Consider the following 14,778-nt stretch of genomic DNA (forward strand, 5'->3'; position numbering starts at 1 on the left):
GTTTTTCAAGTTCTTTCCCCGATTTAAATATCAAGTTATGAATGGATTTCGCTCAAACTTCTCAAGGGGCTGTGGATTTACCCGATGTTCACGTAATATAAGTTTCAAAACGAAAACTGTCGCATTCTCCTGTGAGATTCGATGAAAGTGCAAAATGTGACCACTTTAAACTTCAACGGCCATTATTTCAATGTTCATTTTCTCGGTAAAATGACGATTTAGGTACACGATAACTCAATAAATACAGCATCTATAGGTAAGCAAATATGATCATCGTAAAAAGCATGATCGACTCAAGAAACGGTTTTCTCATTTTTTATATTTTGGTCTATTTCCGATTTTGGGCATCATTTTGTGCAAATAGGCGTTTTGAATTTTAAAAAGTTCATTTTGATGCCTTATATGGTCAATATCTAAAAAAATAAGGCCAATATCAAAAAATAAAAAACAGTTTTTGGAATGGAGCCTCAAGATTGAGCTAAAAACAAAATAAAATATTTTGGAAATAGTGTTTTTTTGTTATGATGTACCTAACAAATATTGCCAAAAAACTCACTTTTTTTGTAATTTTCTTCAAAATTGTTGTTTTTACCCCAAATCTGTATTTATATTAAGATTTATTGATGTCTTGCCTTCATAAAAATGTATACTTTTATATGTTTCGCGCGAATAATTACAAAGTTATTGCACTTTTACTACATGCATGTCTGAGAGTACACAGCCACCTTAAGTGGCGCCGCTCCGACGTATGAGAACAGGAGAAACGATATTTGGTGATGCTGAGCAGCAACATTGGCTTTCACAGTTGTGCCGCTCAGTGGAATGCTGATCCGAATGCAGAGAAGTACAAGCGGCATGATGAAGCATTACACAACAGAAAGTATGAAACAAGCATTTATTAACCGTATCATGTTCGACATAGCGAACATTCAATTTGAAAGGAAAAGACTACATACAAATGTCACAAGACTTGTCAACTCTGTTTTAGTATCTAGCATCAGTATGTTTTTATTAATGCTTACATTTAACATTAACATGTGTTTTTATTCGGTTGTCCAAAGAAGTAATAAAGAATACATAAACTACTTCAAACAGTTGAAAGAAATTGTGGAGGTGGAATTTTCATTTCATTGTAATACGTGTAAATTAATTTTGTGTATTATCATTTTAAGTTGGAGTTGGAATGTCAATGGGTAACGAAGAGGGATTTGAATTGTAACATAGACCTGTTCTAATTCTAAATGGCTTTAAATTTTCTTTATTATTGAATAGTATACAAATATTGAATGTACAGTAAGAATATTTCTTGAGGTGAATTGGTGAAATATGGACTGTTCCATTCAAAAGCCTTGTTGAATGCAACAATTCATTTTAAAGTATTTTTTGCATGCTGTAACAATCAAGCCAAAAGACCTGTACAATCAGGTTACGTATTCGGATTTTGGAAACACATTTTCGAATCCCTTTACTATCAATTATAAAAATTAATGCAAGATATTGTAAATTATAAGCTTTGCACAAGATTTTGAATGCTTAGACTAACTGTGCACAAGTCTAAGAATTTTATGACTACCAATAGAGGTTATCCGTGTTCTATAAGCTGCATATCCTATCAACTACTGCTATACCTTGTTTAGGACTTTCAAAAGAAGTACCTGCATGTGCAACCATGAATGTTTCAAAATAGCCCGCCAAAGTCATGCAGGTAACTCAGAGGTCATGCATTGAATTGGTTTGAATGAGGAATACTACGGGAACCAGCTCCTTTTGTTAGAAGTCACGCATGAGTAAAGTGGATAACCTCTATTGTTAGAAGACAATAGTCATGCAATTTCCCATTGCAAATATATTTAGATAAAAATTGACCTTTTATTGCCAGTTAGAACTAAATAGCTCTAAATAATTTATTTAGCTGTTTCATTTGGCAAAACATGATATATCCAGAGGTTAAAAAAAAAAAAAAAAAAAAGCGCAGTGATTTATAGTGCGCTACGCACAGGCACAACGCCTAGACGTTGATCCACAAGCCTCAGCACACTTTACAGGTTGTCGCTGACCACTACGGCCCCACATCATTCCACAAACCATTAAACAACAATTCAGGGACTTTGCTGCTTCCAGAGCGCACACCCTAGACATTCCACAAATAACCATCGCAACCAGGATCAGCTCCCCGAGTTTCGTACGGGTTACAACGAGACAAATTAGCAGCGAGTTCCTTGTCCAAGGGAATTTCAAGGTAACTCAATTTTTCCATGTGAGCGTATAGGCACCGCCAGGGTTCGAACCCGCAACCTCTCGCACCATAGTCGAACGCCTTATCGATTGAGCTAACTTGACAGGTTAGTCTGCCATTAGTGTATTAACAGTATGAGAACTACCTGCCTATTGGTCAAAAAGAAGTTTTCATTATCAATTGGACCAATCAGCGACATTGTTAGAATAATTTCACCATGCAAAAAAATTGGGGTGAATTATTTGCAAAGCTCCATTCTGATTGGTGATTAAAGTGAAGATATCACATAATTGACCAATCAGAGGCAGTGTTAGATCGGCAGGTAGTGCTCAGAGGGTTAAGTCTGTATCTGCAATAGTTGCCTCATTAGAATCTGGCAATTTCTGCATTCTGTATTGTACATCTAAAAATAAGACAACTATATAGTATTCAGCAAATTCCTTCTGTGGTGTCTGTCTGCTCTTTCTGATTATCGCATAAAAATGCTTGGTCATGCAATGCTTGGTCATGCAATGCTTGGTCATGCAATGCTTGGTCATGCAATGCTTGGTCATGCAATGCTTCGTAAATTGACCAGCGATTGAGGTGCTGATGTCATGACATGATTCAATAATCCAATCAGAATCCCACTTCTGTTTTCAGTTTTCACCATAAACAGCACCAAATCTGAAGAACTGGCACTGAAGAACCTTGCAGAAAATGATAGCAGCTATTGCAGTGAGATAGGCCTTCTTGTATTAACCCCCTGAGCACTACCTGCCGATCTAACATTGCCTCTGATTGGTCAATTACATGATATCTTCATTGAAATCACCAATCAGAATGGAGGTGTGCAAATAATTCACCCTAATTTTTTTTGTGTGGTGAAATTATTCTTACAATGTTGCTGATTGGTCCTATTGATAAGGAAAACTTCTTTTTGGCCAATCGGCAGGTAGTTCTCATAGGGTTAACCTTTCAATACTTTTTCTACCAGTCATCTGAGAATATTTCATCCAAATTATGTTCCTCAATAGAAAATATGTTTCCATCAACTTTAGGCTGTATCCTAGACTTATCACTTGCTTCTTTCTGGTTAGGTTTACTTTCCCTGATGCCACCTGTAAATTTCCACTCTGGTAAGATGTATTTCCCCCTGTTGTCTGTAAAATTCCACCCTGGTAAGGTTTACTTTCCCCTGATGTCATCTGTAAATTTCCACTTATATTTTGTGACATTTTACCCAATTCTGATTGATTCACCATTAAGTCAGTTTCAGCTTTGTCTTTTCTGTTTGACTGACTGGATAGGAAAACATTCCACCTGCTAGAACCCTGAAGAGAGTCCACTTCCTGCTCTCCAATGGAATCACCTGATTCTCTCTCCAGAATCTGACTTAAAGATTCGTTGGTCATACTTTCTGGTAAACTGTCACTTGATCTCAGCATATTGTTATCATTTAACCTAAATTTATCATCACTGTCCGCTGTGACCCACTCCTCATCATTCCCCAAATATCTGTGGTTAAAGGATCCACTTATGGATCCTTGCTCCTGTTGTTGACTTGACAAAGATCTTTCGACGTCATCCTGCCTGCTTTCTTGACTGTATTCTTCAGTGCTTTCAGCATTCTCAAGGAACTGACCCCACTTGCTACTTGATGTGCTCGTTGCAGACGATTGAGTTGGTTTGGACAGTGATTTTGTAGACATTTTCTCTTTAACAAATCCAAACCTCTTGTCTTCACTGCTATTTTCTTCATTCAAAAAATTATTCCATCTTCCGTTTGAATTTGAAGGTTCAGGATTAGGATAAGTATCAGAAGATTTCTTGACTGCTTGTGTGTTACCATAGTTACAATGTGACTGCTTGGCAGTGCCTTGTTTTTTACCCCAGAGTTCTCCTGATGAATATTCATGATGACCACCTGTGGATGAGGCTGAATGCACCTGTTCACTGTAATCTTCTTCAAAATAGTTATCCTGAAAAAATGTTTAACATGAATTATGTAATATATACATTTCAAATATTTTAATGGGTTTGTGTGGGAGATAAATCCGCTGGGGGAACTCACACATCCCCGAGCAGGCCCTTAAATTCCAACCCAAAGCGCCAACCCTAATCACTGATTAAACATGGGTGGATAGTCACAAAATAAACACATTTTGCAAGATCTGGATGTGCACTCACTGTTCATTTATCGACCCATGTTACACTATACCAAATCAGTACAGAAAATTGAAATGGAAGAAATGCATTGTGGGAAGTGTAAGATTTCAACTTACCTTATTCAATTTCCTTTTCCTTCCACCTGACCCAGTATTGCCTCTTGTCCATCCTCGGTTACCACGACGACCTCGACTTTTGTAGGTATCTGCATCAGTTGTTATCCTACTAACATCAAAGTCAGGAAAGGTCTGGGGTTCAAGCTCATGTGTTATTTCTTCATCAGGGTCATTTATGAATTGACCCCACATTGAAGCTCCTGGATTGCTCTGTATAAGACAAAGTGAGTACACATTGAGTCTCTACTCCCAATTCTAAAAAAAAAGGATATGCCACTAGTGCCTGGCATTTGATAAAGAAATAAATATGTTTATTAGTAATGACAGTAAGCGTAGTAAGCAAACAAATCAGGTTTTTAAAATTCTTTTTTTGGACAAAAGGTCCAAATTTTGGGAAGGTCCACTTTTTCGAAATTTGCACCCATTCCCCCCAAACAAATACTGGGTGTGGGCTTGAGTAATGATATTAAAATACATTTAATACATTTTTTACCTCTTGAAATGGTTCTTCAGCCTGTTCATAGCATTCTTCATCATTCTCATCATCATAATGATTATGCAGTACATCCTGGTCTACAGGGTGTGTTTCAGCAGGGATGTCATTCTCCACAGATACCTTTAATAGGTTCAGTTTCTGGACATGTTTACGGCAGTCAGCTCCTGAGCCACGCCCATACTCCTATTCACACAAAAATAAAATCATAAGACACAAACTGGGCAAAATTAAAATTCATTAATTGGGCTGTTCCAGTTGAAATCTATGCATAAGTAATTGAAAATGTTAGAATACTGCTTAAATGGAAAAAAAAAAAAACATGGGTGGGGATGTTGGACTGCAACCTTGGCGAAAAAGGTTGCCACACCTGAGCGTTCATTGGCCAACATCCTTCCCCGCTCCCCAATTGCAATGTTGATTTGGACAAAATCGTCATTGTGTCTACATTTCAGTCTCCCAACATTGAAAGATGGGGGTGGGGGGGGGGGGGGGGGAAGGGGAAGGGGAGAGTCTAAATTGAGTGTGCATGCATTTTTGCAACTATTATACAAAGATAATGCGGTACTGTGACATATATTTACCTCTGGCGATTGCTTTATTTTAACACCAGCACGGGCTGGTGTGGCAACGAATTTCCGCCAAGGTTGTGGGACTCTGTAAAACTACCCGACTAGACACCAATTTTGACAAAAAACAGACCCAAATTTATACCATTTAAAAAAGATATTTTTACAAATTTTGCTTTAAAACAATGAAAAATTACATGTTATTTTAGAAAACTTTGGAAAAACTCAACACTCTTTCTTTCACATCCCCTTACCCCTTTTAATTTCTACTAAGAACCCCCGGGTGTCTTACGCACAGTGGCTTAGATTTCTTTTTGACATGGGGGGATGGGGTTGGAAAAAGTCTTGAAGTATAGTGAATCCAAATATGAGGTAGTAGCCTAATTTGGTCAGAAACCCATATTCAGGTGTTAACATGGGGGTGGATGATTGTATGGACCACCTCCCCTGACAAAATATTGGGGGATAAATCCCCATCCCCGGATTTACGCCTATGCTTACGTATGTAGTACCTTCTTCAGTGACTGTTTTTCTCCACACATCTTACACACCCATTTTGGGACTTTTTTCACTTGCTGCACCTGGAAGACACTGCAGGCATAACAGCTGGTAACCATGAATACTTGTGGCATTCTGACAAGGCCTATATGAAGATCAAACCTGTATATGGAATCATAACCAGAAAAGCAAATGTTAGTCAATGTCACCTACATGTATGTTTCAGATGGACATTTTCTTTGTGTACGAGGCAGTGCCTGTATATGGAATCATATCCAGAAACAGGGGTGTGAGAGGCCACAGACCAAAAAAGAGGACAATGACTTAAAAACGCTGAAAACAATGTAAAATCAGAATAAAAACGCCAAATATTGGCTGAAAATAAAAGAAAATGCATAAATTTGGGCAACAAAAAAAGAGGAATTAGCTGAAAAGAGGAACTCTCACATCCCTGCAGAAAAGAGACAGCAGCAACTGTTAGTTAATTAACATTAATGTTGTGACCTTTTTTTCCAGATGGATTTTCTTTCAGTGGCGTATGTAGCGTCATAGGGGCTCGGGGGGTACATGCCCCCCAATTGATCTGAAAATGGCCGAAAACGGCTTGTGCCCCCCATTCAGACCAGGAGCCCCCAATCATGGTCGGTACCCCCCATATGATGACCCACGCTACGCCACTGTTTTCTTTGTGTAAGAGTCAGTGGGGTAGCGTCATAGGGGAACCCCCAATCTATTGCAAAAATTAAAAATCCCATAGAAAAATTGCTGAAATACAGCTTGTGCCCCCCGATCAGACCAGTCCCCCACCGACCAATCATGGTCTGTGCCCCCCCAATATGACGACCCATGCTACGCCACTGGTACGAGGGGGAATCAAATTTTTTTTGAAATCATCCAGAAATTTTGTCAGTGTAATCACTGGTCCTTATATGATTTTAGTGCAAAAATGGTTTCATATAAAAGTACAGGGTGTCCCAGAAAAAATTAGCGGGCGAATGAATTTGGACGTAAGTCAAGAAATAAACATCAGAATCAAAAAATCTAAACATCAGCATATAGCCCATCTTATTCTTCATTTCATTTCATTTTATTTAGCATTGTGGCCCTAAAGCCAAATTGAGCAATTTTTACATTAATTAAAAGACATCAAAATATTATAATTTACAAATACAAAATATATAAAAAACAAATTTAAGGTCATGCGCCATGAGCGAATGGTAGTGAGCTTTGGCAAAACTGCATTGCTCAATTCATAGTGAACGTGTAGAAGAATTAAAATATCACAGATATACTTTTATAGGTGCTGCGGTTCTTGAGTTACGTTGTAAAGAGGGCTGAAACAACAACACTTTTGTAAAACGTACATAACTCATTAACAACAATAAATTAAGCAAGTTTGCAAAGTATACGATTTGTAGAATGAACTTTTGCAAAACATCAAGGTGTTAAGTTTCAATAAATATTGATCTAGATAATAAAAATCGATTTTTAGGTTGCTTCGACCAACAATACCTCGTCTACCCTTAAACTGATCTAATTCATAAACTGTTCATCAAACCCTATAAAACTATATATATCACTGTCAAGCTTAGAGTACCAGGAATATACATGTACACATACAAACAATTGGTCAATATACAGGGTGCCGCAAATGTCATATAGGGTGGAAAAGTTAAATTTTGGTTAAAAAAGTATAAAATTTTGTTAATCTCTTATTTACTAACGTAAAAATCCTTTTTATGCTAAAACCTTTTCAGATGTGCTAATAACATTGTAGGCTTTCAAAAAAGGCCATGTGTTTTAACCTCACTGACTTTTCGTCACACACTGATTTTTGCAATTCGCTACACTCTTTCACCTTCAAATGCCCATATTTTTCAAACCATATACCCACCAGCATGATAAAAGTATACATTTTCTGAAAGGAAATTGAACAAGGAATCCAACAAAAGACTCAGAAACACTGACAGATGTAAGGTTCTAATGCTACATTTATGTGAATAAGACAAAACATCAACTGACAGTGGTACCGGCGTATAATGTCACTAACATTTCTGTGTTACCCCTAGGCCTCTTATTTTATATCATTTTCTAATAGATCAAAGTAATGGCTTTCCTGCAATATATAAATGTATGGGGGTTATCACTTTTACAACCCTTCAAAAAGTGACCGAAATTGAATTAATTTTTCTTATTGTCTTGGAGAACATTGGCCTATCATATACCCTAAAGCAGCTAACTATTTTAACTTTGTACAAAATAAAGGTGTAGATAATAATGTCAGCTTTCTTTTGATACCAAATTTATTGATAAACACTCATTTTTAAGGAAAATAGCAACATATTTGCACACCGCCTATGAGGCTCCCAAAATGAAAACTTGGCTTACAGTTTTGTGCAGAGTGCCCTTACCTCCATCACCCCTGCCTTGGCCATTTGGATTGAGTCCCATTCTATAGATGTTTAAGATATCTTATTGACACCTTTCCATAATTAATAATTGGTGTTTTAGCTGTCATTTGATACCAAATTTACTATCAAATCTATTTTTATTCCAATGATACATTAAAAAACCTAATGACCACAGTGAAAAATGTGAGGCCACTCACCCATTTTAGATGTCGAGTTCAAAGCACATTAGCTCAAGGCAGTTTATTGTTTCCACTTTTTTACAGAATAAAAGTTTAGATAACAATGTCAGCTTTCTTTTGATACCAAATTTATTGATATACACTAGTTTTTAAAGAAAATTTCAACATTTGTGCACTGCGAGGCACCAAAAATGAAATTTCCCATTGAGTTTGTACATGGTGAGCCGCTGCCTCCACCACCCCTGACTTGGGTCATTGGATTGAATGCCATTCTGCTTCTGTTCAAGATACCTTCATGCGGGCCTTCATGTAACTTTCCACAGTTCATCATTAATATATTAGCTTTCATTTGGAACCAGATTTATTGCCATAGCTTCTTTACTTTCAAAGATACGCTCAAAAAACAAAACGCTCATAGTGAAAAGTGTGACACCACCATGCACCACCCTTTTTGGGTGTTCAGTTCAAAACGCATGGCCAAAAAGCAAACATGTAAGGATGAGTTATGTTGCCTTACTGAGATACAGGGTGTTCAAAAGTCGTACATAATTTTTATAACATTATCAATCAAAACTTTTTTCCTCCAGGCAAAACACAAAAACCAGTGGCATATTTGAATTCCTCATCTAATTTCCATCAAGAAAATGCTAACTTTCACAGCAGTAGGGTAACTCCTTCAAGAAAAATGATAGTTAGAACATTTTCGGAGCATAAATAAATACCTAGTACAGTAACGTATCTACATAATGGTACATAAACCATCTTGCTGGGTTACAGTAAAAAATATATTTGAGAGTCACCAAAAAACAATATATACTTATTAACACATGCCTCATCCATAGGCTCCTCATCCATAGGCTCCGCCACCCCTGACTTAACATCCTTTGATTGGCAATATCTCACAAAGTGTAAATAGTATGAAAGTTTTACCTTCCACAATTTTAGCCAGATAAATTAGCAAGAAAATAAGACCAAAACCAGTTCAGTACCCCTATCCATTCTTGAGATCTGTGACAAAATGTTTGGGAAAAAAAAAAAAATGTAACACCGCCACCTTTTCCTATAGGCCTATCCCAATTCATAGCGCATGACCTTAAATTCAAATAATTCTTCATCGTATGATACGCCAATTTTATCTGAATCGGTTGACTGATCGTGAAGAAATGAGTGATTACAGCTGTGGCTGTGCAATAATTATGAGCCCTCTAAAATTTCCGAACAGCTCGCCATAAATCGCTTGCCCCCCCCCTCGGCCCGCCAAAAATCCTTTGCCCCCCTTGCACATGCCAAATTCAAGGTTGCACATGCCAAATTTTTGGGATCACAATTTGCAAACCTTGAATGGTCTATATACATGTTGCGAGTGCAGCGAGCAGAAAAATTTGCATATTTAAGCGTTTCCATATGGTTTCCTAAGCCTTTTAGAGCGTTTTATTTAAAAGCTGCCCCAAGAATGTGTGCCAAAATTGCTTGCCCCCCCCTCTCTTGCCAAAATTGCTTGCCCCCCACTTTCGCTCGCTAAAATTTCTTGCCCCCAGGGGCTCATAATTATTGTACAGCCCCCTAACAGCAACATATGCATCAATTCACTTCATTCCAAGTTAAAAAGAAAGATCATTCAAACTGTCAGTCTGTCAATGGGCTTATATTTTGTTTTGTGAAATCCTTTTCGTTCTTTTTAAACAATCTGTTTCTTGCAAAATATTTATTAGGTTTTGTTCAGCATCCATGCATGATTTGCATTAGGCCAAGGAAAGTCGATTTTGAGTTTCCCGTCAGCCGCCCTCACTTCATTTTCTCACCCTCACTTGAATTCATTATGGTGATTTTCCATATTTGCAAAAAAATTATGAATATCCCTTTTATTTTTTGTGGAAAAATCAAAATCAAAACATACATTTTGCTGTCAACCTTGCAGACTCTTTGTAATATACTTTTGAATCTCATTTGGCATGTTTGGGTTAAACATCCATCTTCAAGTGAGTGAGCAGCAAATAACAACACATTTTACAAGCGTGTTGGTCATAATGAAAGGCAGACAAATAATGAATAATGAAAAAGTTACCTCACTTGTTTTCAGAAATTATGTGACGGGAAACTCAAAATTGACTGTTAGGGGCCTTATATAAATCCATGACCATCAATCAAAGTGCTCCAAAAACAAGAAATAACATGGGCCTATGCATGTTAACTATAATGCAGGGTCGGATCCAGGAATTTTTGATAAAGGGGGCACCTTTTGGCCGACGACGAAAAAAATGTGTTAAAGGGGGTTACCCCCTCGTAAACTCAACGGTTTTACTTGCTGCTCATGGCCGAATTGGTTCTTTTTAAAAAAATTCTTAAAGGGGGGTAACCCTATTGGTTTTGGATATGAATTGTCTTAAAAATTACATAATAATATCAAATATCGCCCCCTTTATGCTGCTATGTGAAAAAACGAGAGCATTTTCAGCGTAAATGTGAATAAATAGCTAAATTTGCAATCCAATACCTTGGTATACGTGAATTGCATTCTGGGTAGGCAAGCAACAACAACCATTTCCGTTCGTATGACGAATTTAATGCTGACATGCTGTACAATCAAAGCCCGGCCCGTATTAAAAGAAAAATATTTGTTTTTTTCGTACCGGTTCAGAAAAAAAAGGAAACAAAATATATTTCCCCTTGCAATATGTACATTTCAAATGAATATAAAAAAGTTTGGATTAAAAATGGAGAGGAAAAAAATACATCCCGTACCGGATTTTGAACCAGGTATCTCTCGGGTAGAAACATGAAGCGCGCGCTAACCGACTGAGCTAATCGGCCCGCTGCCTCTATCGTGGAAATTTCATAATTAAATACGGCACACCGTCTAGACGCGTCTCCTCAGCAGTTAGTGTGGTTCGCTTTTTTCACAGAATGTGTATGACGCGAAACCAAAGTAGCTGTTGAGGAGACTGATATTTCGAGCTATTTCGTTCATAATTCCCGGCCCAGAAATCCAAAGTATTTACCATTGTTTACAAACTGGTAGCCTGTAAAAGCCGCTGTGTTTCATGATTTCTCCGAAATACATCGACTTGGAGCGTCAAATTTCAGGATAGTAATGAGAAAAATAGTATCTATTATGTGATACCAAAACCTCATCAACAATGAAAAAAATCGGGGATGATGCTGTCGATCGGGTTACGGACCTTTAAAATTTTTGTATTTTTAAAGGGCATTTCGTGATCCACAGCCTCATCCCCCACTTTTCCCAAAAAAGTTGAGATTTTTACACCACTGGATACCTCTGGCTACATAATGTTTATGTACCAAATATTTCTTGCAGATTAGGCCAATGGAACTCGATTATTAGTTTCCGATTGGATGTTTGAAAAAAAAGGACGAGGTCGCTATTTCATTATTCATTATTCGGTCTCTTTTCATTATCCATTATGTCAACAAAATCAATGATTTTATGAACAGCTTTCTCCAAATTTAGGTTCCCCACCAGTACCAAAGTATATATTGTTGATGAAAGACCATCTCAAAACCGGTATTAATGCTTAGATCAGGATCTTTACAGACATTTTGCAACAGATTGAAAAAAGATTTGAATTTGTTTTCATTAAAATGAAAAGAAATTTGCAATTTTTGTAATCACTAGAAATATGACGAGGTAATCCTTAAATTTCCATTATTTACTACATCCTCTACCCCTACAACTAAGAAAAACTGCTGATTATGATCAGCAGGGGATGTCAGACATTTTGAGAGTTTCAATTTTGATTATTTCCATTTCAATTTTCAGATCTTTGACTTTTTTATGAAAATAATGAAAGTTTTGGTCAAATTGAAAAAGTGATGCGGGCGGTCAATAGGAAACTAACAATCGAGTTCCATTAGCCGTAATTCGTTTAGCAAAAATATCGCCAAATTTGAATTTCGTTCTGGTGCACCAGAACGAAATTACAACACATTGTCTATGTAGGCATGTTCACAAAATTTTCAAGTAGGATATTTCACATGGAAATTATTTTGTTTAAATAGGTGATTATCTAACTTAAAAAATGAGGGGTCAACCATGTCTGTAGGTCAAAAATTAGCGAAGTTATGGGCAAATGTCTGTTTTAAAAACTGCACTTTTCATGCGACCATCATTGACAATGCCTTACAATGACTTATAATTACTGTACAAAAAAAAGCATGTAATGCATCATTTTTTACCACGATGATCCATTTTACACAAAGGCGATTTTATTTTATGAAATCTAACTTTCACTGCATGCTGACTTCTGTATCAAGGATAAAGTAGGGGAAGGTGGGGCATAACGGACCCCCGGGGCAAAACGGACCCAACGGAAAAATAGGCCTTGGCAATACTGCCGTCTATGCAAATTATATTGAGGAACACAAGTAGGGGGCCTATGGCCACACAGATTTACAACAAAAATTTGATCTGAAACAATCTACTGACATCCGAGCAAGATCGAGTCAAAAAATTACAACCTGTCTGACGTAAGATATGTAGATGTTTAATGCGCGGAAATGTTACTTCATTAATATCGGATTCCCAAATAATTGTGTATATTGTAAACACTAAGGTACTAGCTTTGAGCTGTATGAACTGCATGGCCTATATGCTACAATGTATTATGCATGCAACCTATTCCTAAAAAATCAGGTATGGGGCAAAACGGAACCCCTAGTGTGGGGCATAACGGAACAGGGTTCCGTTTTGCCCCGGGCATCTTGCCCCACAGATGGGTTCCGTTTTGCCCCAATTGGACATAATACGTATTCACTCAAGGAAATGTAGGCGTTATCTAGGGGCCTACTCGAGCATGGTAAACACTTCGCTGAAACATAGGCATATTAAACTAGGCCTACAGATAGAATTAATGATTAAAAGTTAACTTACTCCACAGAGATGGGTAGGCCTACTTAATATTTCTTTCTAATCAAATATTGGTCATACATATTATAGGCCTACTAGGTCTATAAGAAGTTAACCACTCACTCCACAGAGATGGTAGGCCCACTTAATATTGTAACTGAATATAGGCCTACATATAACTAGGCCTAGGGCCTACCGATGGAACTACTGATATAAGTTTACACACAGGGTGCCGTTTTGCCCCATAGGGGGGTTCCGTTTTGCCCCGATAGTGGGGCAAAACGGATTTATTTTTTTGAAAATATTTCTTCATTTTTATAAAAAATTGTAAGATTCAAGTTATATTGGTTAATGGTATATTAAAGGTAAATACAAACTTCAACTGAACATATACTTTTTACAGTCATATTACTTATGGTGACGTCGCGTCACAGAGCATCCTCGAAGTTAAGTGTTCCGTTATGCCCCACCTTCCCCTACCAACACTTTTTAGACTACGTCTCCAAGTTTCTGGTGTCCAAATTTCAAATTTTTGTATTTCCCTATGGGGATTACACAGTTAAGCCATTGACTGTGAGCTACTGTGGACACAACTTTTTGGATTGAATGTCGCCCTCTATAATAAGCAATGTGGTCGTGGACATGTCTATCTATGGAGCAGTGTAATACCCATAATCATGCATAACTCGCAAACGCAAAATCGGAATCAACTGAAATTTTGGAAATAAGCTTTTTTCGTGGATATCTACTGAAAATGTCATAAAAATAGGATCACGAAATCCTCCTTTAAGTTACCGGCGCGGCGCCCTTTGCTAGTCAAAAAATAGAGGGGGCGAGAGCCGGCTGCACCCCCCCGTAAATCCGCCCCTGATATGATTGTACAATTAATTCACTAAAATTAAACAAGAACACAAACCTTTTCACTCAAAAAACATGTTGACTCCCGGCAAAAAGATTTTTATTTGTCCCGCGGTAGTCAAACACAGCTCGTAGGACAATAGACTTCTTCCAGTCGTGTTTACGAATGTTGTTATTTGCGAACTACTTTGAACCTGCGACAAAGACAAATGTAACACGAGCTCTACGGAAGTTGCGGAATTCTGGGAAAATTTTCATTCCATCAAGGTGGTATGCATGAGTGACTTGGACATTAAAATTCTACAAATTTTCGCCACGTAAGTAATATTTCAACGGCACTAAGTGTTTACAATTTCAGGTAACGTTTAGCACAAGATAATAACTGATGTAAAAAAATCTGAATAGC

General features: G+C 37.4%; 1 protein-coding gene across 1 annotated transcript; it reads right to left on the minus strand.

Annotated features, from left to right (window-relative positions):
- Nucleotides 1-982: 982 nt before the first annotated feature.
- LOC140162474 (uncharacterized) lies at nucleotides 983-14,683 on the minus strand. Its single transcript, XM_072185712.1, has 5 exons — nucleotides 14,431-14,683; nucleotides 6,075-6,222; nucleotides 4,994-5,179; nucleotides 4,501-4,710; nucleotides 983-4,197 (listed from the first exon to the last, which is right to left on the minus strand). Exons 2-5 carry the CDS (start codon nucleotides 6,192-6,194, stop codon nucleotides 3,178-3,180), a joined length of 1,536 nt encoding a protein of 511 aa, XP_072041813.1. The 5' UTR covers nucleotides 6,195-6,222; nucleotides 14,431-14,683; the 3' UTR covers nucleotides 983-3,177.
- Between the last annotated feature and the right edge of the window lie 95 nt (nucleotides 14,684-14,778).

Source organism: Amphiura filiformis, chromosome 10 (assembly GCF_039555335.1).
Source record: "Amphiura filiformis chromosome 10, Afil_fr2py, whole genome shotgun sequence".
Taxonomy (NCBI): Eukaryota; Metazoa; Echinodermata; class Ophiuroidea; order Amphilepidida; family Amphiuridae; genus Amphiura; species Amphiura filiformis.